This window comes from Bos taurus, chromosome 16, assembly GCF_002263795.3.
Source record: "Bos taurus isolate L1 Dominette 01449 registration number 42190680 breed Hereford chromosome 16, ARS-UCD2.0, whole genome shotgun sequence".
Classification (NCBI taxonomy): domain Eukaryota; kingdom Metazoa; phylum Chordata; class Mammalia; order Artiodactyla; family Bovidae; genus Bos; species Bos taurus.
The window spans coordinates 80000981-80027685 of NC_037343.1; the positions used below are offsets into that span (position 1 = coordinate 80000981).

At 47.7% G+C, this 26705-nt stretch overlaps 1 protein-coding gene and 1 non-coding gene across 8 annotated transcripts in view; both read left to right on the forward strand.

The window, feature by feature from the left end:
- KDM5B (lysine demethylase 5B) overlaps window positions 1-22639 on the forward strand; it is a 73664-nt gene extending 51025 nt beyond the window's left edge. For 6 of the 7 annotated variants that reach the window (XM_024976577.2, XM_024976576.2, XM_024976578.2 and 3 more), the window contains 15 exons: window positions 1288-1407; window positions 2245-2439; window positions 4951-5132; window positions 5259-5383; window positions 6311-6461; window positions 6579-6693; window positions 7125-7480; window positions 8459-8597; window positions 10799-10978; window positions 11583-11741; window positions 16353-16838; window positions 18157-18268; window positions 18905-19059; window positions 20135-20455; window positions 20902-22639. In XM_024976577.2, the coding sequence (XP_024832345.1) occupies window positions 1288-1407; window positions 2245-2439; window positions 4951-5132; window positions 5259-5383; window positions 6311-6461; window positions 6579-6693; window positions 7125-7480; window positions 8459-8597; window positions 10799-10978; window positions 11583-11741; window positions 16353-16838; window positions 18157-18268; window positions 18905-19059; window positions 20135-20455; window positions 20902-21039 (2934 nt within the window). In that variant the 3' untranslated portion in view covers window positions 21040-22639. The remainder of the gene's footprint in view (window positions 1-1287; window positions 1408-2244; window positions 2440-4950; window positions 5133-5258; window positions 5384-6310; window positions 6462-6578; window positions 6694-7124; window positions 7481-8458; window positions 8598-10798; window positions 10979-11582; window positions 11742-16352; window positions 16839-18156; window positions 18269-18904; window positions 19060-20134; window positions 20456-20901) is intronic. The other variant, XM_059875607.1, reaches the window with a different exon arrangement.
- Window positions 22640-24577: 1938 nt separating this feature from the next.
- Window positions 24578-24671, forward strand: MIR10180 (microRNA mir-10180). Its single transcript, NR_162217.1, has one exon. It is a non-coding gene; the product is annotated as a microRNA mir-10180 (primary transcript).
- The last annotated feature ends 2034 nt before the right edge of the window (window positions 24672-26705 follow it).

A 26705-nucleotide genomic window follows, 5' to 3' on the forward strand; every position in this document is an offset into this window, starting at 1 on the left:
TTCCCAACCCAGGGATCGAACCCAGGTCTCCCGCATTGCAGGCAAACTCTTTACTGTGAAGGAATTTTAAGCACTGGGATGAGCTGGTAGCTGGCTTTAGAAGAGACCTCCAGCCCAGTTCTTTAATAATCGAGTAAACCATATGGGGCTAGACTCTGGATCCAGAGAGGCAGATGAATGAAATTGTGCATTTTAGGGACTCACAATTTAAGAGAAAAGACAGATAATGTTTACACAGACAATGGAAGGGTGGTGTGGTTTGACAAGGGTGTCACCTCTGGAGAACTGGAAAGGGCTCATGAGGGCGTTTAGGCCCAGGTGTGGGGCTCTGAAGAAGTGTAGTGTACGTGGCACAGAGTTGGGGAGGGAGGAGGAGGCAGTCCTGGTGACAGGATTGTGTGGTGGTTAGTGGTCTTCACACTTTGCCTGTTGGAGCCCTAAGAGCATGTTGCAGCATAGGGCTGGGCCTCAGCCAGAAACTGCTTGTCCTCATGGCCGGCCTGGCTGGTGCTCAAGAACTTGCATTTCCAAACAAGTACCCGGTTGATGTTGCTGCTATTGGTCTGGGAAGTACATTTTGGAGAACCACTGGTGGAGGCGTAGGTGTGCAGGCTCAGTCGTGTCCATCTCTGCAACCCCATGGATTGTAGCCCACCAGGCTCCTCTGTCTATGGGATTTCCTAGGCAGGAATACTGGAGTGTGTTGCCATTTCCTACTCCAGGGGATCTTCCCAACCCAGGGATCGAACGCATCTCTCTCCTGTGTCTCCTGCATTGGCAGGCAGATTTTTTTTTTTTTTTTTTTTTACCACTGTGCCACCTGGGAAGCCCCTGATGTTGTTATTACATCATAATTGGTTCAGCATGATGATTTAGTACCTAGAACAGTTCGGGTGTTTTTTGGGTGAGAACAGTTGGAAAAGAGGAATTGGTGGGGGTTAAGTTTGAGGCCCAAATCAGGAAGAGTTCTATATGGAACGAGATCCTTGAAATAGAGTGGAATTTCTTTAATGGGTGGTAGGAGATCCTCTATATGATACTATTTAGAAGGGTGTGTCCTGATCCTGGATATAGCCAGATTGTTGTGGTGTAAGCTGTTTTCTCTTGAGATACTTAGACACCTGGAAGTCTGAGTAACCACTCCATCTTGTGGCAGAAACAAGTATCTCTAGGTAATACGCACCACACTTGTTTGCCTGCCCTTTCTGGAAAATCATCTGATTCTCTGTGCCCAGAGTGTCTTTCATGAGAAATGTCACTGAAAATCTCCAATTTTTGTCTCCTTAGGTTTACCGAACCAATCAGTGTGCTGGGGAGTTTGTGATCACGTTTCCAAGAGCCTACCACAGCGGTTTCAATCAAGGTTTCAATTTTGCTGAGGCCGTTAACTTCTGCACTGTTGATTGGGTGTGTGATTATGACCTAGTGAGCCTTTTGACATGTATTGCTTTTCCTGCAGAAGTGGGTTATACTTTCTAGTTGCTTAAACCAGTTGCTGCTGAGATGGCAGGTCCGCCAGTTGTATACCTTCCAGCAAGAGAAGGCGCTAGCCCGCAGTGTGAACCCAGGGCCTGGTGAAGAGTCTGTTGAGTTATGTTTTGCTTGAAGCTCATATCTCATTGCAAACAACAAACATTTCCAGTCTGAAGACTGTACACTGACTTAAATTATCCAAACACAGTAATTTGTAATGATACTTGATTTTAGATGGTTGTAAATTGAATTTTTTTATATTAGTATTAATACTTTTCATTTACTTAAAAAGAGCTGTCTAGTTTTAAGTGAGTGTGGTGTTAAAGCTAATAAATTGTAACCTTGTTTCAGTGCTTTTTAATAAAAACAGTACTACTCACCTCTAATTATTTTCTGTACAGTAATAATAGTTTTTAGAGCATTTTTGCTCTCTGAAGTAGGTTAACCACACCAGTTTCACACAGTTGCTTCAGGAAATGTGAAGATTCATATTTCTGATTAAATTCTACATTGTTGTAGACAGTAATGTCTCAGTAATACTTTGGGTTTTTAAACCCTGTTATAATTAAGGTCCCTAATAGCCAGATCTTTGAGGTGCAAAGATTTTAAAAGGTCCGAGGCTTCTTTGAGTCTAGTTGTAGGGTTGATGTATGATACGGGCGATAACCCGAGATGTGATATTTGTTTGTTTGGTAATAAAAGTCAGGGGTCTTTGGAAACAGGAAGGTGTCTCCTTCCGCACATCGCGTGTCTTCCCTTCTTTTGGCGCAGCTGCCCTTAGGCCGGCAGTGCGTGGAGCATTACCGTCTGCTCCACCGCTACTGCGTGTTCTCCCACGACGAGATGATCTGCAAGATGGCTTCCAAGGCGGATGTCCTAGACGTTGTAGTGGCCTCAACTGTTCAGAAAGACATGGCCATCATGATTGAGGACGAGAAGGCACTCAGGGAAACTGTTCGCAAATTGGTAAGGTTTCTGGAACTCCCATCTGAATGTCATTGGGTGTTACTTAGTAAAGTCCTTACACACAGGACCATTCTACTAGATACATGATAATGCTTCATCATGCTTTTAATTTCCATTTCTCTAGTGGCTGACGATAGAGGACACTTTGTCACGTTCGCTGCCTGTGTGTGCGTCCCTTAGGTGCAGCGTCTGCTCCCTTTGTCTGGCTGTGCCCCTTTTCACGGGTCTGTTGTGAGGCTCCTCTCTATTTTGACCATAAGCGCTCTGCAAACATTTTCCTGCAGTTAGTGGTTTGTCTTTCCATTTGCTTAGCGGTGTCTTTCAAAGAACAGAAGTTTTTCATTTTGATGAAATTCAGTTTATCATGTTTTTTTGTTGTTGTTTGTCTGATTTTAATGAATCTTTTTTGGTGTGCCTTCCTAAGAAATCTTCGCCTAACCTAAGTCACAAGCGTTTCCTAGTGTGTAGACATCTAGAATTGCTAGTTTTAGTTTTTACATTTAAGTCTTTAATCCTCTTAAGTAATTTTTGTTTATGACAAGTTGTGGTTGAGATCCTTGTTTTTGCATATGACTCTCTCATTGTTCTAGCACCATTTCTTGAAGATTCTCCTTTTTCCGTTGACTTGTCCTGGCACCTTTGTTGAAAATTGACACGTGTGGACCTACTTCTGTAGTCTGTTCTAGTCTGTTAGCCTATGCATTTATCCTCTTGCTAATGCCTTAAGGTCTTGATTACTATAATTTTCTAATAAGTCTTGAAGTAATTTGAATCCTCCCAACTTTGCTCCTTTAAAAATTTTTTTGCCTGTTTCAGTTCCTTTGCTTTTCCATATAAAGTGTAGAGAATCAGCCTACTAATTCTACCAAAATGGCTGTTGGCATTTAGATTGGAACTGCATTAAATTCACAGATAGTTTGGGAGAGAATTGATCTTTTAACAATACTGAGTCTTCTAATCCATGGACATAGTATATCCCCTCATTTGTTTAGGTCATCTTTTTTTCTTGGCTGTGCTAGAAAGGCTGGGCATTTGGGATCTTATTTACCTGACCAGGAATCATCCCTGTGCCCCTTGCAGTGAAAGTGGGGAGTCTTATCCACTGGACCACCAGGGAAGGTCCCTATTGAGGTCTTCTTGGTTTTTTTCATTCCGTGTTTCGTGATAATACTTCAGAGTTTTTTCCAGTTTTTTATTGCTGGCATTTTAAAATACAGTTGACTTTAAAATAGTCTATCCTGACTGCTTCAAAACTCAATAGTTCTTATAGCTTTTTTGTAGATTCTTTAGAGACAGTCATATCCACAAATAGTCATATTGATTTATTTTTTAATGTGCCTCTTTAGCATGTTGGCTCCCTGGAGCCCACTGTGAATGAACAAACCACTTGCTCGCCTTCCCCTGATATTGTACAGTTCTGGAAACAGTGCCCAGGGGGCTTAAGTGTCTTACCAAGGTCTTCCATCAATAGTGGTAGCTTGTTTTTGCAACTTGGAGAACTCATAATTTTTTTTTCCAGATGTGGAAATTTGCAAATTAAAATTGAGTGGACTAATATGATTTATTCTTAACCAAAATTCATAGAGTTGATCCTTAATCTTACTTTAAACAAAAATCTTAAGACATCTCCATAACAAAGTCCTTTTTAAGAATTAATTTCAGGTTAGAACCAAAATTTATTTATTAGGTTTTTCCTAACTTTTCTGATGAGCAGGATGTGAAATGGTCCAGAGGTTGAAATACAGAATGAAAGAGTAAAACAAAGGAGCTGGCTGGTTTATAAACATCAGTTGGTCTCAGGCTTCGGTTGGACACAGTTCCAGATAAGGAAAAAAAGTGGTACAAGTTCAATTTTTCCAGAACAAAAGATACATCCTAGTAGGGCTTGTCGTAGGTGCCCACATCACAGTAGAGACATACTGGCTCAAGACCTCATTTTTCTTGACACTTGGTTATGAGATACTTTATTTTGCCTTCAGTCTCTGTGTCACAGATTGTCGAACCTTTTCCAGGAGCCGAACAGACCACTCATTGGCTTCCCATCCATAGTTCCTGCATGGTAGTCTTCTCTGCTTGCCCCATCTTCTTTCCTTTTATTTATATTTGTTATTTTTATGGATTCTCTGAAGCCCTATATAGCATTTCCTCTGCAGTAGAATGTATTTACATTTCTTTGCTCTTATATATACCCAAAACATGGGCAAGGCCAATTGTGAGTAGAAGCAGCAGCTAATCTAAGTAGTTTTATAAGCCTGTGAATAGCTATTCTCATATTCAGATTAGTATAGCCAAACATAAGGACCTACTTTGTCCAGAAGAGATTGTTCCAGATAAGTGAAATAGGTTAACTTGCCCACATTTACTGGGTGCACACATTTTTAATCATGCACTCTCTGTTTTGGTAAGGTTTTCTCTGTGTCGTATTTTTAAAGCTCAACTATTGCATGTTTTTCTTGGGAGCTACTGGGTGATATTATCCTTTGGCGATCTCTAAAGTACACTTTATTTTAGGGAGTAATTGATTCGGAAAGAATGGATTTTGAACTGTTGCCGGATGATGAGCGTCAGTGTGTGAAATGCAAAACCACGTGCTTCATGTCTGCCCTCTCCTGCTGCTGCAAACCTGGCCTGCTTGTTTGCCTGCATCACGTACAGGAGTTATGTTCCTGTCCTCCTTATAAATACAAACTGAGGTGAGTAGGAAGAATGAGTTTTCTCCCTGTGGAAAGCACTGACTGTTTAGTTTAGGCTTTGTGACGTTGGCATCTGATTCCTTCAGGCCCACGTATCTCAAAGCCAACCTGCTCTTCTGTTTCCAGGTACAGATACACTCTGGATGACCTCTACCCCATGATGAATGCACTGAAGCTTCGAGCAGAGTCTTATAACGAGTGGGCCTTGAATGTGAATGAAGCTTTGGAGGCTAAGATTAATAAGAAGAAAAGTATGTGGTATACAGAAAGTGTGATTTGGTGATTGACAAATTGGGACTGATTATAATACAGTCAGCAAACAGTTATCAGCAAACATTACTTGAAGCAGCCTGATTTAGCTCATCTGTCCAGCCAGGCTTAGAGCTTTAGTACAGGTTTTAAAGCCAAGAGTGAATGAGGCAGATGTCCATACATCAAAGTGAAGTCTTAATATAGGAGTTCTGAAAGATTGTATTTTTAACAAAGACAGTGTTATTACAAAACATAATAATTCTTACACGTCTCTGTCTCAGAAACAAAAGTATTTTACATTTTATATGGAACCTTAGAAAAGGTTTCTGTTTGTTTTGCCTTTTTTTTTTTCTTTTTTTTAACTAGCATTCATGACACAAACAGTATATCCTTAAGAGTCAGTGAGGTGTTTGTTATTACTTTTTAGCTCTAGTCAAAGTCTCTGTCCTCGGTGTTACCTTGAAAGTCACTGCTTCCCTTCGCATCTCTTCTCTCAGTGGTTCCATTTGCTTTCCTTTCTGTAGCTCAGCAGGGTCTCTGCCCTCTCCTGTTCCAGGGTGCATGCAAGTTCAGTCTGTAAGCTGCTGGTTCCCTGCCAGCTGCAGTTAGATAGATGCAGGAGGAAAGTGTAGCTCCAGCCATAGGAGGATCTTCATGTGCTCTGTCCTGACAAGTCAGGTGTTCTTTGTTTCATAAACTTGTCTATGTTAAAGGGCAGCTCCAGGCACTTTATAAAGCCCTCCACTCTCAGGGCACCCCCCTGCCCCGGCCCCCCCCCAAAAAAAAATCAACAAATTTATTAGAGGGAGAGCATTGCAAATATCCATAGATAAGAGCTGATAAAAATCAAACCTCCCCTTCTGTATTTCATACCAGAACTTCATATATATTGATCACAGAAAAGGTGATCTTTTCTTTATTTCTAGGCCTTGTCAGCTTTAAGGCTTTGATTGAAGAATCTGAGATGAAGAAATTTCCAGACAACGATCTTCTACGTCACCTCCGCTTAGTCACACAGGACGCGGAGAAATGCGCCTCTGTTGCCCAGCAGCTACTTAATGGAAAGAGGCAGACGAGGTAGGCTCTGTGCACACCTGGTTTGGGTGTGGACCCCTGGGGAGTCTGCTGTGGCTGGAGTCTGGGGTGCTGGCACACCTGTCCTCATGCAGCCTTCTTGGGCCTTTGTCTCTCTAGATACCGGTCTGGTGGAGGGAAATCCCACAATCAGCTGACCGTGAATGAGCTCCGGCAGTTTGTGACCCAGCTGCACGCCCTCCCCTGTGTCCTCAGTCAGACACCGCTGCTGAAGGTGCCCGGATGGGGGCTGCCCCCCTCCTATATGTGGTCATCCTATATTTTGTAAATAAGCTCAGTTGACATGATGAAGTCCTATTCTTGAGTGGTTAATTTGTACATCTGTTTGCAAATGTGTTTAATATTAATAGCAGCTTGAGTGGTACATGTTGATAAAGAGATTGTAACAGGCCTGCAGTGGAGAGACGGTTGGAAATTTTTACCCTGAAAGTGACTACCGGCTACTCATCACAGCTGCCATAAATCTGCTTAGAGCCACTTGTTCTAACTGCCAGTTGGCTTACGCATGGTCATGTTTATGTATATTGTTGTTGGAGTCAAGTGAGATGGCAGAGGGTCATGTTGAATATGCATTGAAGATTCTAAGTTTGCAAGAAGCCAGTTGCTGAAATTAGTGTTTTGATGCAACAACCTGTGTTTTTTTAGGATCTCTTGAATCGTGTAGAAGATTTCCAACAGCATAGCCAGAAACTGCTCTCTGAGGAGATGCCCAGTGCTTCTGAGCTGCAGGACTTGCTGGATGTCAGCTTTGAATTTGATGTTGAGCTCCCCCAGCTTGCTGAGATGCGTGTCCGGCTGGAGCAGGCCCATTGGCTGGAGGAGGTGCAGCAGGCTTGCCTGGACCCGAGCTCCCTCACCTTAGATGATATGAGACGTCTCATAGACCTGGGAGTGGGCCTGGCCCCATATTCAGCCGTGGAGAAGGCTATGGCGCGGCTTCAGGAACTGCTCACAGTATCAGAGCACTGGGATGACAAAGCCAAGAGTCTCCTCAAGGCCAGGTAACTGAGCATGGCCACTCCTCCCCTGGGGAGGGCTTGTGCTGGGTCCATGCTGGGCAGGACCAGGCATTAGGGTGTGATCCAGGCACAGCAGCTGAGCTGTGCGTGTGGAAGTTTAGCTGAGATGTTTGGAACTGCTTTGGAACTCGGTCAAAAGAAGATTATTATTTTTTTCTTGATTTACTGATTGTGAAATGAATGGTTCAAATGGACAGTCATTTTCTAGAAGTGGTTTAATGAAATTTCCCTGGATCTCAATGGGAACATCTTTGAGGAAAGAAAACATTTACAAATAAGTGAAACTGTTTAAACCCACAGTTAATGAAAGAGACCCCAAGGAGTCTTAAAGAGAAACATGTGAACATCGCAGTGTGCAGTGTCTGTAAAGTGATGACAGTGCTGTGAGCCCAGCATTACTGCTGTTGCCTCATGACCTTGTCTGTACTTGAGGACGTGTTGGACTCGGGCTGACCATCTGAGGGGAGAAGATGGTTCCTCCTCATCTTGCTTTCTGTCTAACAGATCTTTACTGTTGCAGCTGACAGCATAAAGTACAAGGGACAGCTATTTTCTGGATGTTATTGTTTAATCCTGAAATAGTGGTCATTGAGCAGAGGACACAAAAGTTTTGGGTTCTGTGCTTTGGTGTGGTGATATCCTGGAGATTTTTACTTATCTTAGTGGAGCTGTATGAGTCTTGATAGTGTTTCTAGTTTAACATGGAATAAATTATCCCTAAGCTACCTTTTGCAAACAGAAGTTTATGGTTATTCCATTGTCAAATCAGAACTAAGTAGAACTGAGTTATTTGCCTTAGTCTTATGTAGATAATTTGATGTCTTGTAGTTACTTTCCATTTCAAAAAGTTTATTTGCAATTGTGAATTTCCTTTGAAGTGGTTTTTCTGACTTCTCTGATAAGTAAGCCACGAGAAGTGCGAGTCGCGCGGAGGCTGAGTACAGTCTTTCTGCTCTCTAGGCCTCGGCATTCACTGAACAGCCTCGCCGCCGTGGTGAAGGAGATTGAGGAGATCCCCGCACACCTGCCCAACGGCGCGGCGCTGAAAGACTCTGTGCAGAGAGCCAGAGACTGGCTTCAGGAAGTGGAGGCCCTGCAGGTAGGTTTCCAGAGTCTCACAGTGCCTCTGTGAAGAGCAGGGATGGAGCGCTGGCGGAGGGGCATGCGCTGGGTTTCGTGGCACGTGTCCTGTGTTTGGGTTGGCCACGTGACTGATTCTCTTCTACCCCGTGTAGATGCCCTTGCCCACCCCACCTGTTGTCCTCACCAGTTGGCTTAATATGTAAGGCTTAGATACTTTCACTAACCTTTTCTGGGAGCTTGGGAGTCTCCCATAACAACAGTCTTAAGTACTTGGTTGGTGTTGAAGAGAAAGGGCTAAAAATGAAATGCAGTTGCTAATCTTTGACCAGTATGGCTATCTCTTGCTGGCTTACCAATTGCTTGAAGTCTAGACAGTGAAGAGCAGGCGACTGAGTGAGTAGTGATATGTGCTTCCATGGCCAAACTGGGTAGTGAGGTCCAGGACTTTTACCGTACAAGTAGTGACTTAAAAGTGCTTATCTGTCCCTGCAGAGGAAGTGAGGCTTAGCATATTCTGGAGTAACTCTCCAGAGAACCAGCACAAAGTATCTGTGGCTCTGTGCTAGATGGTGTACTTACTGAGCCTTTACCTGTAAATTAAAATGGAAAATTAAATTGGTGTGTAGCATTATTAAGGTACAGATAGAATATACCTTAATAATGTACCTTAGTCTGGTGTGCTGCAGTCCATGGGGTTACAGAGTCAGACAGGACTGAGGGACTGAACAACAACAGACACAAGACACACTCTTCTGTGTTTCTCTGTTTTCAGTTGGGCGACTGCATGTGAAAAGGGGTTGCTGGGGGTGTTTTCCTTTTTCTCTCTTATCATCATAAAACAGCAGGTCTTACGGTCCTATTGAGAAAAAAAGGTCTTTGAATTACTTAATGGGCTAGGTTTTTAAATTTTTAATTTATATTGTTCTTGAGTCTCAAGTTCTGTTTTGTTGAAGCCATCAGACTCTAGGAACAAAATATCATCTGGTTTTCGGAATATCTGCATAATTTAAGTTGTGCTAATAGACCAGTTGCTAATGAGAAATGCCAAATAGGACAGCTTAGCCAGGTGTTTTCACTGAAACATCTGGACGTCTATTCTGATTAATAGGGAAGAGAAGATACGTTGTTTGATAAACGTTACGTAAGGAGTGACTCCAGCCAGAGAAAAAAGCATGGGAAGTGTTTGCTGTGTACATAAACTTCCCCAGTGAGATTTCTGATGCACGTTCTTGTCTGTCATTGTTGGAACCATCGTGATTGCAGCCTTGGTCCTTGCTTTCACTCCTGGTTGCTAGCCGCCAGAAAGTGAGGGTGGTGGCAGTAGTCAGGGAGAGGTGAGGTATGAAATCAGAGGAAAGGACATGCTTCCAGGTGGGTTTGGTTCCCTTCACCTGTTTTAATGTATGTGCTACTTAGTACTGTGTCTGCAACAAAGTCTGTCGATAAGGACAAAAAGCAAGTTTTGCTCCATTCCTGAAATAATAGCTTGGCCTTGAATCATGTATGTAAGGACTAGCAGAGAAATGTGACCAACGACAGGGCGACCCCTTGTGTTCGGTGGATCGCTTATATTAGAATGCCGCCCAGCTGTGTTTTACACACAGGGAGTGCTCTGTATGCTTCAGAGTGTGGTCCCAGTACAGCCACAGCAGCACCTGGGAAGTTTAGGAATACAAATTCACATGAACCCTTCCCTAATGAACTGAATCAGAAATCTGGGGGTAGGGCCCAGGAAGTTTTTAAAACAAGCTTCCCAGATGGTTCTTAATAATAAAATTTGAGAGCCAGTGTTCTTTCTCAACTCATTTTAGTTTTCCTGAATAATCTATTAATTCATTGTCAGTGAATGGAGTGAAATACTGTTTTGCTGCTTTTCGTTCTCTTAAGTCAGTATGGAAGTCCTTTGAGTTATTACAGGTTTACATTTCTGTTGAATTTTTTTCAAACCAACCAAAATGACAGATGAACTGAGAAAGGGTATAAGCAGTCTGAACAAAGGGATGGCAGCGTATGCCAAGTCCACAGTTGTATCTGTGGCTCCAGCACGAACCAGACTCTTACTTGGTGACTGAGTGGGATCCCCAGGGGCCTTACCATCACCACCACCAGCTAGCCGGCAGGTTTGGTCGACATCACTCGTGAGTTTAGTATGTTGAGATCATGGGGGCTACTTTGCGCACTTCCACAAAAGTGTTCTTTTTCCTTTGACTTAACTAGGCTGGAGGACGTGTGCCAGTGTTGGACACGCTGGTGGAGCTTGTCACTCGAGGCCGGTGTATCCCGGTGCATCTACCCTCGCTGCCGAGACTGGAGTCCCTAGTAGCTGAAGTTCACGTTTGGAAAGAATGTGCTGCTAATACATTCCTGACTAAGAACTCGTCCTATTCTCTCCTAGAGGTAAGTTTGCACTCAGCCCACTCACAGCCCCTTCCTTATGGAGGGGGAACACTGGCTGATCTATGCTCTAGGAGTTATTTTCTGAGGGGAGCCAGGGAGAGTCTTCTGAATTTCACTGGAAACTTAGAAGAATCTTTGAATGTTTTCTGCATATGTTTGGGGATAGCATTCACTAAGGAAGAAATATTCCTCTTTGAAGTTCCTTGGTCTGTTAAAATTGAACATTTAACCTTGGCCATGCTTCACCACTTGGATTTGCCAAGCTTGATAAAAGATCTCCACCTCTCAACATGATTATAGTTAACACTTGTAGTTCTAAGCTGATGCTGGTCACACGTTATGACTGAGTCGGTGCATTTTAGTTTTCTTCTTTTTACTTACTGTTTGAGTGGATCTGAATCAAAAGTCTGTCTTTTTGTGAGATTTCCTTCATCCTTGCTTCCTTCCTCTGTAGAGTAGGATTTCTGGAATCAGGGTTGCATGTTATGCAGAAAATATAAAGAAATTCATGTCCTTCCCACTGCTTAGGCTTTTATTTGGGAACTTGGTAATGCTCTGTGGTACACCAGATAAATCACAATGGTTGTGCTTTGTTCCACATCAGGTGCTGTGTCCTCGATGTGATATTGGCCTTTTGGGATTAAAGAGGAAGCAGAGAAAGTTAAAGGATCCCTTGCCAAGTGGCAAGAAGAAGAGTCCCCGTGTAGAGAGTCTGAGCGACCTGGAGAGAACGCTGATGGAAAGCAGAGAGACTGCTTCAGCTGTGCGTGCCGGCGCTCCTCCTCTTTTCTCAGGGGGGAGGGCTGTTTCTAGCTCTTCCATCTTTATTGGGTATATTGGGAAGGCAAGTAGGAGAATAACTTTCAGAGTACTCTGTTTTACCCAAGCAACTTTAGGAAAACTGGCATTTGTAAAAGTTTTGAATGGAAGGTGCCTGCGAGGCCTCCCAGACTCAGAAACACTTCCCAAGCCTGTAGCTTGGTCCAGGGCTAACAGGTGGCCTGCAATGCCAGCTTACTGTTAAGTCTACAACAGGACATACACTGGAAAGGGTACTGGGTACTCCTGAGTCTGATGTGCTCTTAGCGTAAGCACTGTGGATCCAAAGAGAGTGTCATCTTCAAGAAGATGAAGCAGTATCGAGCCAGTGTTTGGTGAGCACAGTATCAGATCAAAAGAAGAGAGCTCTGGGATCTGGATGCTTTAGAAACTTGCCAAGTTGGTATAATTGACCTGTAGTATTAGTCTCAGGTGTGCAGTAGAGTGGCTCAGCATGTGTGTATATTACCCAGTGACCCCTGTATGAGTCTGGTTAATAGCCATCACCACACAGGTGTTTGTTTTTTTTTTTTTTCTTGTGATGAGAACTTTTAACATCTACTCTCTTAGCAACTTTCAAAACTATAACATAGTATTAATGACTATCTGGAGTAGAAAATGGCAACACACTGCAGTATTCTTGCCTGGAAAATTCCATGGATACAGGAGCCTGGCCAGCTATAATCCATGGCATTGCAAAGAGCTGGACACAGCTGACATATTCCCCAGAGAAGAGAGCACAGTTTCTTTTTGAATTAATGACTATAGTCACCACGCTGTATGTCGCACCCCCAGGATTTATTTTTGCCCTTTGACCCCCTGCACCCATCTCCCGGACCAGTTGCCTCTGGGAACCGCCCATCGGTTCTCTGTGTCTGTCAGTCCAGTTCAGGCTCTCAGGCGTGTCCCACTCTTTGCAACCCCATGGACTAGAGCACACCAGGCTTCCCTGTCCATTACCAACTCCCAGAGTTTACTCAAACTCATGTCCGTTGAGTTGTGTCCATCCAACCATCTCATCCTCTGTCGTCCCCTTCTCCTCCCGCCTTCAGTCTTTCCCAGCATCAGGGTCTTTTCCAGTGAGTCAGTTCTTCACATCAGGTGGCCAGAGTATTGGAGTTCCAGCTTTAGTATCAGTCCTTTCAATGACTATTTAGGACTGATTTCCTTTAGAATTGACTGGTTGGATCTCTTTGCTGTCCAAGGGGCTCTCAAGAGTCTTCTTCAATACCACAGTTCAAAAGCATCAATTTTTCCGTGCTCAGCTTTCTTTATAGTCCAACTCTCAGATACATACATTACTACTGGAAAAACCATAGCTTTAACTAGATGGACCTTTGTCGGCAGAGTAATGTCTCTGCTTTTTAATATGCTGTCTAGGTTGGTCATAGGTTTTCTTCCAAGAAGCAAGTGTCTTAATTTCATGACTGCAGTTACCATCTGCAGTGATTTTGGAGCCAAAGAAAATAAAGTCTCTCACTGTTTCCATTGTTTCCTCATCTGTTTGCCATGAAGTAATGGGACCACATGCCATGATCTTAGTTTTCTGAATGTTGAGCTTTAAGCCAACTTTTTCACTCTCCTCTTTCACTTTCATCAAGAGGCTCTTTAGTTCTTCTTCACTTTCTTCCATAGGGTGGTGTCATCTGTATATCTGAGCTTATTGATATTTCTCCTGGCAGTCTTGATTCCAGCTTGTGCTTCATCCAGCCCGGCATTTTGCATGTGTACTACTCTGCATGTAAGTTAAATAAGCTGGGTGACCATATATAGCCTTGACGTACTCCTTTGCCAATTTGGAACCAGTCTGTTGTTCCATGTCCAATTCTAACTGTTGCTTCTTGACCTGCATACAGATTTCTCAGGAGGCAGGTAAGGTGGTCTGGTATTGCCAGGTCTAAGAATTTTCCACAGTTTGTTGTGATCCACACAGTCTTCTGTGGGGTGTTTTTTGGTTTGTTTGTTTGTTTTTTTTTTTTTTAGGTTTCACGTGTAAGTGAGATCATATAGTCCTTGTCTTTCTCTGGCTTATTTGACTTGGCGTAATGCTTTGAGTTCATCCGTGTTGTTGCAAATGGCAGAACCCTTTCTCTGTCTGTGGCTGGTAACAGCCCATTGTACACACACAGCCATGCTTCGTTTCATCCACCAGTGGGCGCACTGAGGTGGTTTCCTATCTTGGCTGTTGAGAAGGATGCCGCCTTGGACATGGGAGTACAGGTAATCTTTTCCAGTTAGTGTTTTTGTTTCCGGTAGATGTGTTACTTGGAAATGGAATTGCTGGTCGTGTGCTGGTTCTGTTTTTAGTGTTTTGAGGACCCTTCATACTGTTTTTCCACAGTGGCTGCAACAGTTGACATTCCCACTCCTAGTGCAGGGCGGGGTTCCCTTTTCTCCACATCCTCGCTGACACCTGTTATTTCTGGTCTTTTCGATGATAGTCATTTTAAAATATGTGTGAGGCGATGTCTCAGTGTGGTTTTGATCTGCGTTTCCCTGATGGTCAGTGGTATTGGGCGTCTTTGATGTACCTGTTGGCCATCTGTTCGTCGTCTTTGGAGAAATGTCTGCTGGATCTTCTGCCCATTTTAATTGGATTTTTGTTTTTGGTAGGGATGATGGTGTTTGTGCTGTTGTATTATATAAGTTCTTCACGGATTTGGGGTATTAATCCCCTGGATCAGGTTACAAGTTGCCAATACTTCTCCCATTCTGTAAGTTGTCTTTTCATCTTGTTGATGATTTCTTTCCATGTGCAGAAGTTTTGTAGGTTGATGAAGCCCCTTTTAGGATGGTTTTGAAGCACAAAGCCTTGTCCTTCCCGGAGCAGGAACATACCTGCCACTGGACCTGAACTAAAGGGACTTGTCCTTGGGCCAGAACACCTTTCCAGTCTGACCCTTCATCGTGGCCTGACTGCTCTTTTGATTGACGTGGGATTGCCCTGAAGTGTCTGTGTATTTTGACATGGACTGTCCTTGGCGTATTCGTCCCTTCCCTCAGATTGTAGTCAGATGTGGCTGCCTGCTTATCATTTCGATGCCTCCAAGATGCTGCTTCCACTGTTAACACGGTTGGTGTTTGTAACGGCACTGTCTGGAGCTTCGCCTGGCTCTGCACGTTACCTGTTGATCACTGTGTCACTGCATAGCTCTGTATGCACTGCCTGCACATTGCTTTCATCTACAGAAATAAGAGATTTTCTAAATACAGCAAGGGTTTGTTAGGTGGTTTATTCTAGATCTTTTTGTTTCTTACCTAAACCCTCATTGATACATTTTTCTCCTCTAATCCAGAAACAGTGAAGCATCAGTCTGGCCTTAGGACTCAGGTTCCTCATCTGGTGACTGGGGGTGGATCTCATCATCGGAAATGGTTTAGCTATGACATATTAACATTTTAAGGACTTGGAAATAGAGTTGGGAAAGAAATGGTTCTTGTAAGCCTTTAGTTTTTGCTTCTGGTGGGGAATGCTAGTTTTAAAAATCTATGCTTCCTCTGTGTTTCTCTTCAGTGAAGTATCAGGACTTGGGTTGTCTGGCCGTTTGCTGTGAAAGGTCAATGTGTTATGTGCCGAGGGGATAGTGCTTACTCTTACAGAGCTGGTGGCTTGAATTGGTCTCCCTTAAGGCAGTTCTACCTCATGGTGAGCGGTGAATAAATCTGTAAAGCCTGGACTGACTCACGTAGAGATCTCACATGTGGATAATTTGTACATACTGGTGAGGAACATGTTCAGTGTCACTTCAGCTTTTTACTCTGAAGCTAATTATGCTTGTGTTTTCAAGTTGCTTATACAGATTACCTGATCTCGGAAGTGAGATGTGGCTCTTGTTTTAATAGAGAAAAGAAGATAGCAAGTATACGTGCCACTTCCTGCAGAAAAGCAGCTTGCTTTTGTCTCTGCCCAGTGGCCTCATAGCATGCCCCTGTGCATGTGTGTCTGAGGGACGCTTGGTGAAGTGTTCCTGTTCAACTTCTTCACAAGGGATCCACTTTCATTATGTACGGTTCATGTGTCCAGTACACCTTAAGGCCTGTTGTTAAAGGCAGTAAGAGAAACAGGTTACTATGGCATCTTAGAGACTTTCTCATCTAAACTACTTTTCTAGAAGATCACAAAAGTTAGTGGAGCTGAATACAAAGCTCAGAAATGTGTCCATAGACAGTGAAAAACCTGAGTCTTACAAGGGAGGGATATTTTCTAAGAGATACATGTGCAGAGAAGTTGGGCTTGGAAGAACGGTGTGTGTTAGGTAACTGCTGACAGTGTGGTTTGCTGAGTGGCAGCCAGAGCGTCTGGTCACATGGCCATGGGGTCGTCACGGCAGCCCTGTGAGGCGGGCACTGTTCCCGACTCGGGTTATACCTGTGGGCGTCCCACCACGGTGAGCGGAATGTTGTCCGAGGCGCTCCCACGCCTTAGTGAGGCAGAACTGGCGTTACACCCAGAGCCTGCTCTGGAGCCCAGTGTTCCTCACCGCCACGACCCTTGAGTTTGAGAAGATGGCCGAGGTCTCTGTGCCATCGTCCTTTATTGCCTTCTCCTGTCTAGATGGCAGCACTCGGGGAAGCTCGCGCACGAGAAATGGAAGCCTTGCAGTCTCTCCGACAAGCCAATGAGGAGAAACTGCTGTCGCCTGTGCACGATGTGGAGATGAGAGTCTGCGTGTGTCAGAAGGCTCCCGCGGCCCCCATGGTCCAGTGTGAACTCTGCAGGGATGCTTTCCACACCAGCTGTGTGGCAGCTCCCAGCATTCCACAGGGCCCCCGAGTCTGGCTGTGTCCCAACTGTCGGAGGTCGGAGAAGCCTCCACTCGAGAAGATTCTGCCCCTGCTGGCCTCCCTGCAGCGCATCCGCGTCCGCCTGCCCGAGGGAGACGCACTGCGGTATATGATCGAGAGGACCGTGAGCTGGCAGCACAGAGCCCGGCAGCTGCTCTCGTCAGGGCACCTCAAGTCCTTGCAGGACCCAGTGGGCTCAGGACTGTTGTGTGGCAGGTGGCAGGCCACAGCAGGACAGGTGCCAGAGACCAGCAAGGTGAGCCTGAGCCTTCTTTGCTGGTCTGCAGACCGTGCTCACCTCCATGCCTCTGTGGCTCTGGGGGCTACTGTTACCAGCGCCCAGTGTCCTTGCAGGGCTCTGCGTGCCTGCCACGTCGTTTCTTTCCTCTGCTCCCAGTAGTCAGTCTGTAGAGCAGATTTCACCTGTTCATATATACATATGATTTCCCCATTTGTGTGTATGAACCTAGGTATTTTTAATAGATATACTTAATTTTTTTTTTTTTTCATGTAGCTATTTTTTTTCCTGCTTCCTATCATGTAACTCACTGAGCAGAAAGGGAGAGTGCCTCCTTCTGTGTCTTGCTGCTTTTTGAGGAAAAATTAAGTTTTGAAGCATCTTATGTATCATGTTGCTTCAGAGGGGAGGCAATGGGTTCCATACCATCTGTGGTCTTGCTGCCAAAAGCCTGATTCTTGTAACCATGACTTTGGTGGCGGGGGTGGGATTCTGTCTTCTTCCACAGAAGATAAGAAAGCACAGTCAGGAATGCAGGGTTTAGTCTTACAAGGTCCACCCGATGACTTCCGAACGTTGTAGACTCTCTAGCAGAATCACTGCACCTCCCTGGTGCTGTACCAGCAGAGGCCTGTGATTTGCAAGGGCTGAGTGAAGTGCAGGTTAGACATACGGACAGAGGGTTGGTTCTGTGGTATTTGTTATCTTTCTTTTTTTTTTTTTTTTGCCCCATTTATTTCCATCTTCTGAAATACAGTGCCTGGCACTTAGCAAATGATATGTTTAAGTTTTTGCCTCATAGTTGAGTTGTGGCTATTCAGACAACCTAGCCTACATTGGAGACAGTTGTGTCCCTTACACATGACATGCTGGGAGTTTCCTAGTGTTAATAAAGGAGAAAGACACAACTGCTGTTTGCTCATTTGTGGTCAAAGGACTGCTGTTCTAGCCCCTCTGATAAGCTCTGAAGAAGGTGGGGACATGAATGTGAGTGCTGTTTGGCAGCTCCTCGGTTTACCCAAAGGGCTGCATGTCTGTGTCAGGCAGGTGAAAATCTCCCCCAGGAATTCAAGAGGCTGTGTGTCCATGCAGAGAAAATGACTTATTGCCCAGTAGTGCTCTTCACCTCTGAAGTCAGTCCAGGCACAGCCAGGGAGGCCAAAGGCGTGGTGAACAGGAGTTGGCTGGCCAGATCTGAGATGCCAGAGGCTTGTTTCAGTTTGGGAAAATCAAGTCCTCTGCTATATGCTGCCTGATAACCCAAGCTACTTCTGTTAGGCTGGTGGTAGTCTTAGTCCTGGAAGAACCTTACTGTGAGATGTTTTCCTTCCATCAGATATCTCAGCCTCCTGGCCCCACGTCCTTCTCCTTGCCCGACGACTGGGACAACAGAACCTCCTATTTACACTCTCCTTTCTCCACTGGTCGGAGCTGTATCCCCCTCCATGGTCTGTATTGATTATCATCATCATGATCATTGTTGTTGTTATTTTGAGGGCTTGAATAGTAACAAGTGATATTGCAGTGGTTTTTTGTTGTAAATAATCCAGAACTGTTAAAAAATGACTTTATTCTTACATGTGGGATATGTGTTACTGTGTACTTGAAAGGTTGGGGGAGAATCCTATTTAAAGGCTTATAAGTGCAAAAGAAATAGAAAGGAAAGCTTTATATCCACTGCTTTCAGGGAGGAATGGGTTCAGCCCATGTCAGCTGATAGTTAAACAGCAAGTGGTATGGTCAGATGCTCAGTCACAGGTTCACTTGTTGCTTCATTACTCAGGAGACTTGAGGGGGCTCTTCGAGACCCTGCTTCTCTTCTGTCCCTCCTGAGGGTGATTGTCCCCCAGGAGTTCTACCTGGAGCCCTGGCCTGTGCAGAATGCCGGGCCCTGTGATAGCTGTCCAGGCAGAGGTATCTCTCCTGCATCAGCGGTAGACTCAGTCTCATTTGGGCCTGTTAGGCTGTGGCTCTGGGCACATGAAGTGGCTTCATTTGACGTGGGGCGGGTGGCAGTCAGGTGGGCGGTCCTCCTCTTCTCATGTCACAAGGAGTGTCCCCGTGGTCTGCTCTGGTCTTGACAGGTATCAGCCCAGAAGTGAATGAGCTGCTGATGGAGGCCCAGCTGCTCCAGGTGTCCCTTCCTGAAATTCAGGAACTCTACCAGACGTTACTTGCAAAGCCGAGCCCTGCGCAGCAGGCTGACCACAGCTCTCCAGTGAGACCCGGCAGTGAGAAGGTGGGCATTGGGGTTCGGCGTCACCCCATCTCGATAGCACAGGGATGAGACGCTGTCTTTGATCCAGGAAAGGATGCAGACGACAGCTGGGCTCGCAACCTGGATTCTGATACTGGTTTTTAAACCACTATGCGAAAAGTTTTTCTTTTTCATAAGGTGGTTCTCATCATTTCCATGTGATAATAGCTAGAAACAGGATTATTCTTGTATAAGAGAAATCCTGTTAGATGAAGATGTAATTACAGCTGGAGAGGCTTTCATTCTTAGAGTCAGCGTGTAACAAATGCTGTAACTCTTCTAAACTGAACCTGACAGCTGTCAGGACCAGGTGACCAGACCAGGAGGGCACGTTGTTGTTGTGTTTCGCTCTTTTTGGCTGCACCACAGGATCTTAATTCCTTGACCAGGATTCAAACCTGTGCCCCCTGAAGTAGAAGTGGGGAGTCCTAACTTCTGGAGCTCCCAGGAAGTCCCAAGGGGGCCTGTTTCAAGTGCTAACTTAAAGTACTAAGGTCCTGTTTCTCAGCAGCGTAAGATGCTGCTGCTCCTGCATCCTGTTAACGAAATCGCTGACCCCTGAGGATATAGTCGGAGTAGGAAGACAGCATAAGGGTAGACACTGGCATTGAGGATTGATTTTATCGTTGCAATACCAAATAGTGCAGCACATTACCAACTGTGCTCAGTTAAAAGCACCTTTTTCCTCTAAGGGGAGGAGATGTCCTTTACAAAGGACGGTATCGGCCTGGTTTCTGAGCCGTCTGTGGGTCAGCACCTCCCACAGAGCTCTGTGGACGTCAGGCATTTGCTCGTGTGTTTGGCATCTCCCACCTCCCGGCACTGCTGGGCTGATGTGAGACAGTTCACATTGGTGACACTTTTGTTCTCCAGTGTTTGATGGGCTGAACGGCGAAGTTAGGTGGTCCTGTGGGGTGGGGTGGGCGGGGCTGGGAGCGGGGGCAGCCTGTCTTGGTTTCATGGGGCGCACCTGTTGCTCACGCCTGTGGGTGTTGACACGGCAGCTTTAGTGAGAGGCAAACCGCGTGCTAAACTGGGCTTGCCGTCTTCCACCCAGAGTGACGGCTGCCGAGGGAAGCGAGATGGAGCCAGCAGCCTCGAGAGCAAGCTGAAGAGACGCCTGGAAAGAGAAGGCCTCTCCAGTGAGCGGTGGGATCGAATCACCAAAATGCGGGCCCCCAAAAAGAAGAGAATCAAACTGAGCCACCCCAAGGACACGGACAGTCTCAAGTTAGAGAGAGAGTGTAGCTATGAGTTGGCCCCCTCTGCCGACACGCAGTCCCTGCCCTCAGACTCGTCCTCCTCGGAGCAGGAGGACTCTGAGGACGAGGACGCCATCTGCCCGGCCGTGAGCTGCCTGCAGCCAGAAGGAGATGAGGTCAGTGAGGTTTGGGCCATGGAGGACGTGCGTTCCCTTAACTCAGAACCCTGCGAGCGCCAGCTCGCCCGGCCGGGTCTCTCTCCTGCTTACCTGCCTTGAGCCCATCTGAGTGGATTGCTCACCCTCCCCTACTGGTGTCTCTGCTCTCACAGCGCTCCTGGGTCTCCTCCCTTTTCTCGAAGAAACTCTTCCTCTGCCCTTTCCTTTCCTGCTCCTCCGGCTCTCGCCACCCGGCACTCAGAAGGTGGGGGGGTGCTGCTGTCGTCCCTTTGCTTACTTGTCACGGGGCGGCCTGTCCTCGCCCCGCGCAGCCACCGCGTGGAGAACAGCTCAGCCTGCTCGCCTGGGCTGCCGTGCTGGAGGTCCCGTGAGGGGCAGTGGCTGCCCTGGCTGCCGGGCCTCTTCTCCCCTGAAAACCCCGTCTCCCTGCTCTCTGTAACCAGGTGGACTGGGTCCAGTGTGATGGCAGCTGCAGTCGGTGGTTCCATCAGGTCTGTGTTGGTGTCTCTCCCGAGACGGCCGAGGAGGAGGACTACGTGTGCGTGCGCTGTGCGGAGACGGACGTGCCGGGCCGGAGATAAAACCCGCAGAGCCCTCCTCAGTCAGGGCTCGGCCCGGGGACTCCCAGTTTCTCAGCAAAGCTGCAGGACTGGCGTTCAAACCAGCCTGTGAACGGTGCTATTTCTATTCCTTACGGGATCATTTTTCCAGAACTCTTTGAAAAAAAGAAAAAAACGACAAAAATTTTTTGACACTTTTTGTATTTTTTTCCTTAAGAGCTGTTTGTGGTTGTTGAGGTTTGAAACGCTGACTGTTTTTGCAGGGGTTCCCACCAGTTTGGAAGGATTGGCGCTTGCACCTTTTCATGTACAGCATTAAAATCTTACCTCTTCCTGGGGTTTACCGGCTGAGTCCAACTCGGTTTCAGTGCCCAGAAGGGCCCAGTAAATCCTCATTTGAGGAATTTCTCTCTCGTTTACTCTGTTACCATATTGGGGAGCTTAAGTTTTTCACTTTTGAGGTTTTTGTTTGTTTTCTTTATCCACTTTTGTTTTCCCTGGTAGACTAGGTTTATTTATCTAAGCAATAACTTCCATGTTGGTTTCAGTGGCTGGAATTAAAACCAAACCAACTTCCAAATGGTGTGTGGTGCTTTAGCATCTGGCGGATGTCAGAACACGGACGTCTGGCTTCTGGGGTCACTGGTGAACTGGTGACAGAAGAGGCTGCTCCCTAAGCACCTGTCACAGCTGTGCTGGCTCCCCACCCCCCAACCCCCCGCCTGCTCATTTGGAAGCTTGTATCAAGTGTTGCGGTTTATAATGTGGAATAAATCCTTGGTCCTAACATAACACTACCTGCTGGTTATTCAGAGCCATCAGCCTACAGCTGCTTCTGCCCCTGCCTGTGGGCCGTGAAGAACCCGAGGAGGGCTTGCTTTTGCCTCTGCCCAGCCAGGCGACAGCGGCAGCTGGTGGTAGCCTACAGGTATTAGGGATTCTTCTGTATCCTGCTCTGTCTGGTGGGCCACATGCCTCCAGTCCCCATTAACAAAGACCCCCCTTCCTCCTGTCTTCACGCACCAGAACCTGTCTTGAAAGCCATCCTGTTTTTAAATAAGCTTTCTCAGAATGTTGGCAAATCATTCTGTCCCTGTGTCAATTCCAATCCTCAGATGAGCCCTCCTTGGGGGAATGATGTCTTTATTATATTTAAATTGACAGGAAGTTTGGTTTCGGGTTAGGAACTCAGAAGGCAGAGTCAGGAGAGTGCATCCTCACGGAGGCCTAGGAGAAGGTGGGTCCAGGGAGCACTCGTGAGCAGCCAGGCTCCCCTCCCACTGGCCTTCCTGTCTCTGACTCGCTGCTGTTCCCGATCGTAGGTGGGTCCCAACCTTTGCACACGATCGTAGGTGGGTCCCAACCTTTGCACACCTTTTCTTCTCAGAGGACCCGCAGTGGAGAAGACGTTCTGGTGAACAGACTCTGACTTGCTTTTCCTGTCCTGTTGCTAATACCCACTTTCCCCACATTGTATAGCCATAAACCGGAAGATGGGTAGAAACATCGGTCTTTAATAAAACAACAAAAACAGCAACAGCAGTCTGTGATGTAGCAGAGATTTACATGTGTACTACTCCCTTTTATGCAATTCAGATAATTAAATCTCTTTTAAGAATGACTGAAGCGTCTGCAGTTTTCCCAGAGTTGTCGCCATATTTCTCCTTACCTTATGGGTCTGTGGGGCCAGTGGAGGAGACTGTCCGGGGCACGGCCTGGCGGTAGAGCAGTTTGGGCCTTTTTGTTTAATTCGCATGTAGTTGATCTACAGTGTTGCACCAGTCTGCTGGTCTTGGCCTTTGTAAGTGTCCAGATCCTTAGAGCCCCTGGCGTTGGTGCAGGATGCTGACTGTCCCAGTTCCACAGAGAAAGGAAGCTTAAGGCCACACTGCTCCTGGAATAGAGCCTTGCCTGTGGAGATCTTCTCTGCCCGTCTGGGCTGCCCCGCTCCTGCCCTGCCAGCTTTTCTTCTTCGCCTGGAGGGCTGTACATGATCCCTGACAGTAGCATCCTGGGTGCTAGCGATTCTTTGCCCCTCGGGGATGGGGGGCAGGAGTGTGTGTGAGCTGTCCCTCCCCGGGTGAGACCACCGGCCTTTCGTACACGGTGGTGCTGCAGTTGGGGGCGTGTCGCAGGCTCACTGATAGCTGCTGGTGAGGAACCCGGCCTGCTGCGTCTTCAGCCCTCCCCGCACCACCTCTTGCCCGCGTGGCTGTGCAGCGTGAAGATGCAGACCTCCTGGTCACCCCTCTTAGGGACGCACCACGATGCTGGCAGTCATGTGTGAGCTCTGAGGCTGCAAAGACAGTCACACAAGCGAACTGACAGCTTCCTGTCTCTGGTCTGCAGCCGAATGAGGAGGAAGAGGGCCGAGTGCTGAGTGAGACTGGCGTCTGAGCTGGGAGGGCCTGTGGACGGAGAGCCTGGTGCGCCGCCGCCTCTGGCGGCCGGGGCTGCTCGTGCAGCACGGTGGACCTGCCTGTGTGTAGACTGCCCTGGAGGAAGACAGGTTTGGGCAGTCTGTGAGGAAGGTTTGCCTCTCTACTCTTCATTCCAGCGCCCTGGGTGTAGGGGCTTGCTCACCCTCAGAGTGAACCTGAAGCCGGAGATGCCGCCTGTGCTTGGGGTTGACGGAAGCCTGCTGCTTGGTGCCTGTGAGCGCTAGCGACAGGAGGCAGAGGCGCTGGTGAAGTTTGGGGTGCTTTGGCAGAGGTGTGACCACACGCTAGCGACAGGAGGCAGAGGCGCTGATGAGGTTTGGGGTGCTTTGGCAGAGGTGTGACATGCGACACACTTAGTTTGCTAGCACATCCACCATAGAAAGGAGCACGGCCTTTGGGTGCCTGGACGGGGGTAAGCCTGTGAACAGAGTGGGTGCCTCCTGCACTGGGTGAAGCCTGGCTTCTCTCCACCTCTGGTTGAACTCTTGTCACAGGCCCCTGCCTCTCTGTCTTGCTGTGATCTTGATGGATAATGCAGCATTCCATTTACACCCCCTTGCGGCTGGAACCCGCCTTGGTTGGAGTTCACTGCCCGTGGGTGCTGTTCCAGGCTAAGTCCTTTCAGGGTTTCCCAGCTTGTGACAGACTGGAATGGACCACAGATAACCGTGTCCTGTAACGGGGGGGCAGAATGCACAGCAAGGGTCCGTGCCCGTTGCCGTTCAGTCACTGTGCCAGTCTGTGCTGGGCATTGGCCTGTGTTAGAAAGGCCTTTCCTTGGTGGAAAGATGCGGACAGCACATCCCTTCCACTGGACTTGACCTGTTGGGGAGAAGCACTGAGGAGAGGTGAGGAGCCTGGTGCGCCGCCCTGAGCAACCAGGGGGATGGCTCCCGCCCTCCACCCTCCCGTCCAGCACATGGCTCCTGAGAGCCCCTCTGCTCCTCAGGGCAGTCCCTGAGAAGCTCCCTGGACAAGACCTCGTGTGAAGTCACACCACTGTAAATCCAGTTCCAAAACATAGAGTCCACGTGTAATGTGTGCGTTTCACTTCTTCCAAATCGGTGTGTACTCTGCCGTGTTTCAAGACTGCTCACGCAGGCGTTTAACCTTCTTGCCGGGGGCGTGGAGCCTGCAGACGGTGGCCCAGCCTGCTCTTCTGTCCTGGGCTACTTGCACTAGGAGGAGGGGCGCGCTGTGCTCTTGTTTTCAGGAGGACTCACTGAGTTGGATGGAGGAGTGCGATTGCGAGGTCGTGGGCCTGGTTCAGGTGAGTGGAAGCCAGAGGACTATTCTGTTTTCCTTGAACTGGAACACAGGAGAAAGTTAATGGCTTTTCTCAGGGAACATGGTTATTTGCTCTATGGAAAATAAATGCCCAAGACACAGTCTCCCTGGAAGCAAATGCAGCTCCTACAAGCTGAATGTCGGGGACGCGGCGGGGGCTTAAGCAGCGGCTCCTTTCTGCCCGTGATCCCAGCACGAACACACACGGGAGGCCCCTCGTGTGCAGGCCAAGGACTGGGGGTTGGATAGTTTATCAGAACGTCAGCGGGTGAAAAAGGGACGCTTCCTGTTCCCTAAGTCCTGTGTTCATCCACTTAAGAGACTAAAACTGAGGAAATCACAGCCTGGGGGCAAGGGCTTTTCTCCACAGTGATCGCCATGCATTATCTACGATTTTCAGTTTGGGCTTCCATTAAAATGGATAAAGAATTGAGACCTCGTGTGAAGGAATTTGACTTTCAGAATTCAAATACTTTTTCTGCAGTCTTCTATAAGTTTCACCCATACCAAATTTAACAGCAACTTTATAAGCAGTTCTGTCTAGTTTTTATAAAAGCAACTCTTTATACTCAGTGGTTTATAGAATGACAGACTTTCCTGGTGGTACAGTGGAGAAGAATCTGCCAGCCAGTGAGGGCACACGAGTTCGATCCCTGGTCTGGGAAGATTCCAGATGCCTCAGAGCAGCTAAGCCTGTGCACCGCAACTACCGAGCCTGCACACCCAGAGCTGCGCGCCTCGGCAGGAGCAGCCGCTGGGACAAGAGCCCCACGCGCCACAGCGACGAGTGGCCCCCGCTGACTACAAGTAGACAAAGTGAGCGCCGTAACCAGGGCTCAGCACAGTCAGAAATTCAGATCGTCTGAAAATCGTGACTACAGCTTGGAATAGGCGAGACCAGAGAGGGCCAGCTGTAGGCCCAGAGAGTCCGGGCTGGGAGACCCTGCGTGGCGAGCTGCGTGTCCTGCCCTGGTCCAGCCCTGGTGAGGCTGCAGGCTCCTGGGACCCTGCTTGGTGCCCTCTGGCCGGGGCCCACCGAGGCTTCTGGTCTCAGAGCGGGTGGTGCGCATCCCGTCTCGTGTGAGAGAGCCAGCACGTGGCAGCCCCAGGAACCCCGGTGGGGTGAGCCTCCTGGGCCTGTGCCTGCTCTAAGCGAGAGCTCTGAGCACATGCCTAGGGCTGGGAGCCCACTGCATCGCTCTGCCCCAGCCCCGACGCAGGGGCTGGGGTCGAGCAGGACGACCTCGCTCCCAGTATCGATGGGACACGAGCCCTGTGGCCCTGGTGCTGCGGGGCTCCAGGTTCTTCACGAAGCTCCCTTTTCCCCGCGGATAGCAAGGACAAAGGCAGTAACGTGTCTGTGACTCCTGGACTTAACCACATGCCTCTGTGGGTGCCAGTGAGGCCAGGGTCTGCTGGGCACAGACCTCCCAGCTTTGTCACGCTCGAGATGGTCTAGTTGAGCTTGCGGTGGACATGGCTTTGGCCTGTTTCCTGCACTCTAAATTTCCACCCTCCACCCCCACCTTCCAAGAAACTTCAAGGAGCAGGAGTGAGCAACTTGGAGGGTCTTACTGCATCAAGGCGGAGCAGGGCCCAGAGAGCAAGGCAGAGGCCGCTGAGCAGGAACCAGGAGGTGTTCCTGGGAACCGAGCACTCGGCCAGCAAGGCCCTGGCCACTGCCCAAGATGCCCAACCCCGCACCGCCTGCTCCTGGTGCTGGCAGAGGTTTCCCTGGTTGGATTGGCCGGGAGAGAGAAAAATAGGGGCTTAGTCTTTGGGATTCTTCAATGTTACTGAGGCTCCCACACCTGCTTCCCAGCTTCAGTCTTTGGAAGATGGGGAGAGCGGGATTAGGGACCACCATTTACCTGGCAGAAGTCTGCACTGTGCTGATGGGGACCCTCCCTGCGGCTTCCTTCCCCCAGAGCCCCTCCTAGACTGCCCTCTGGAAGCAGC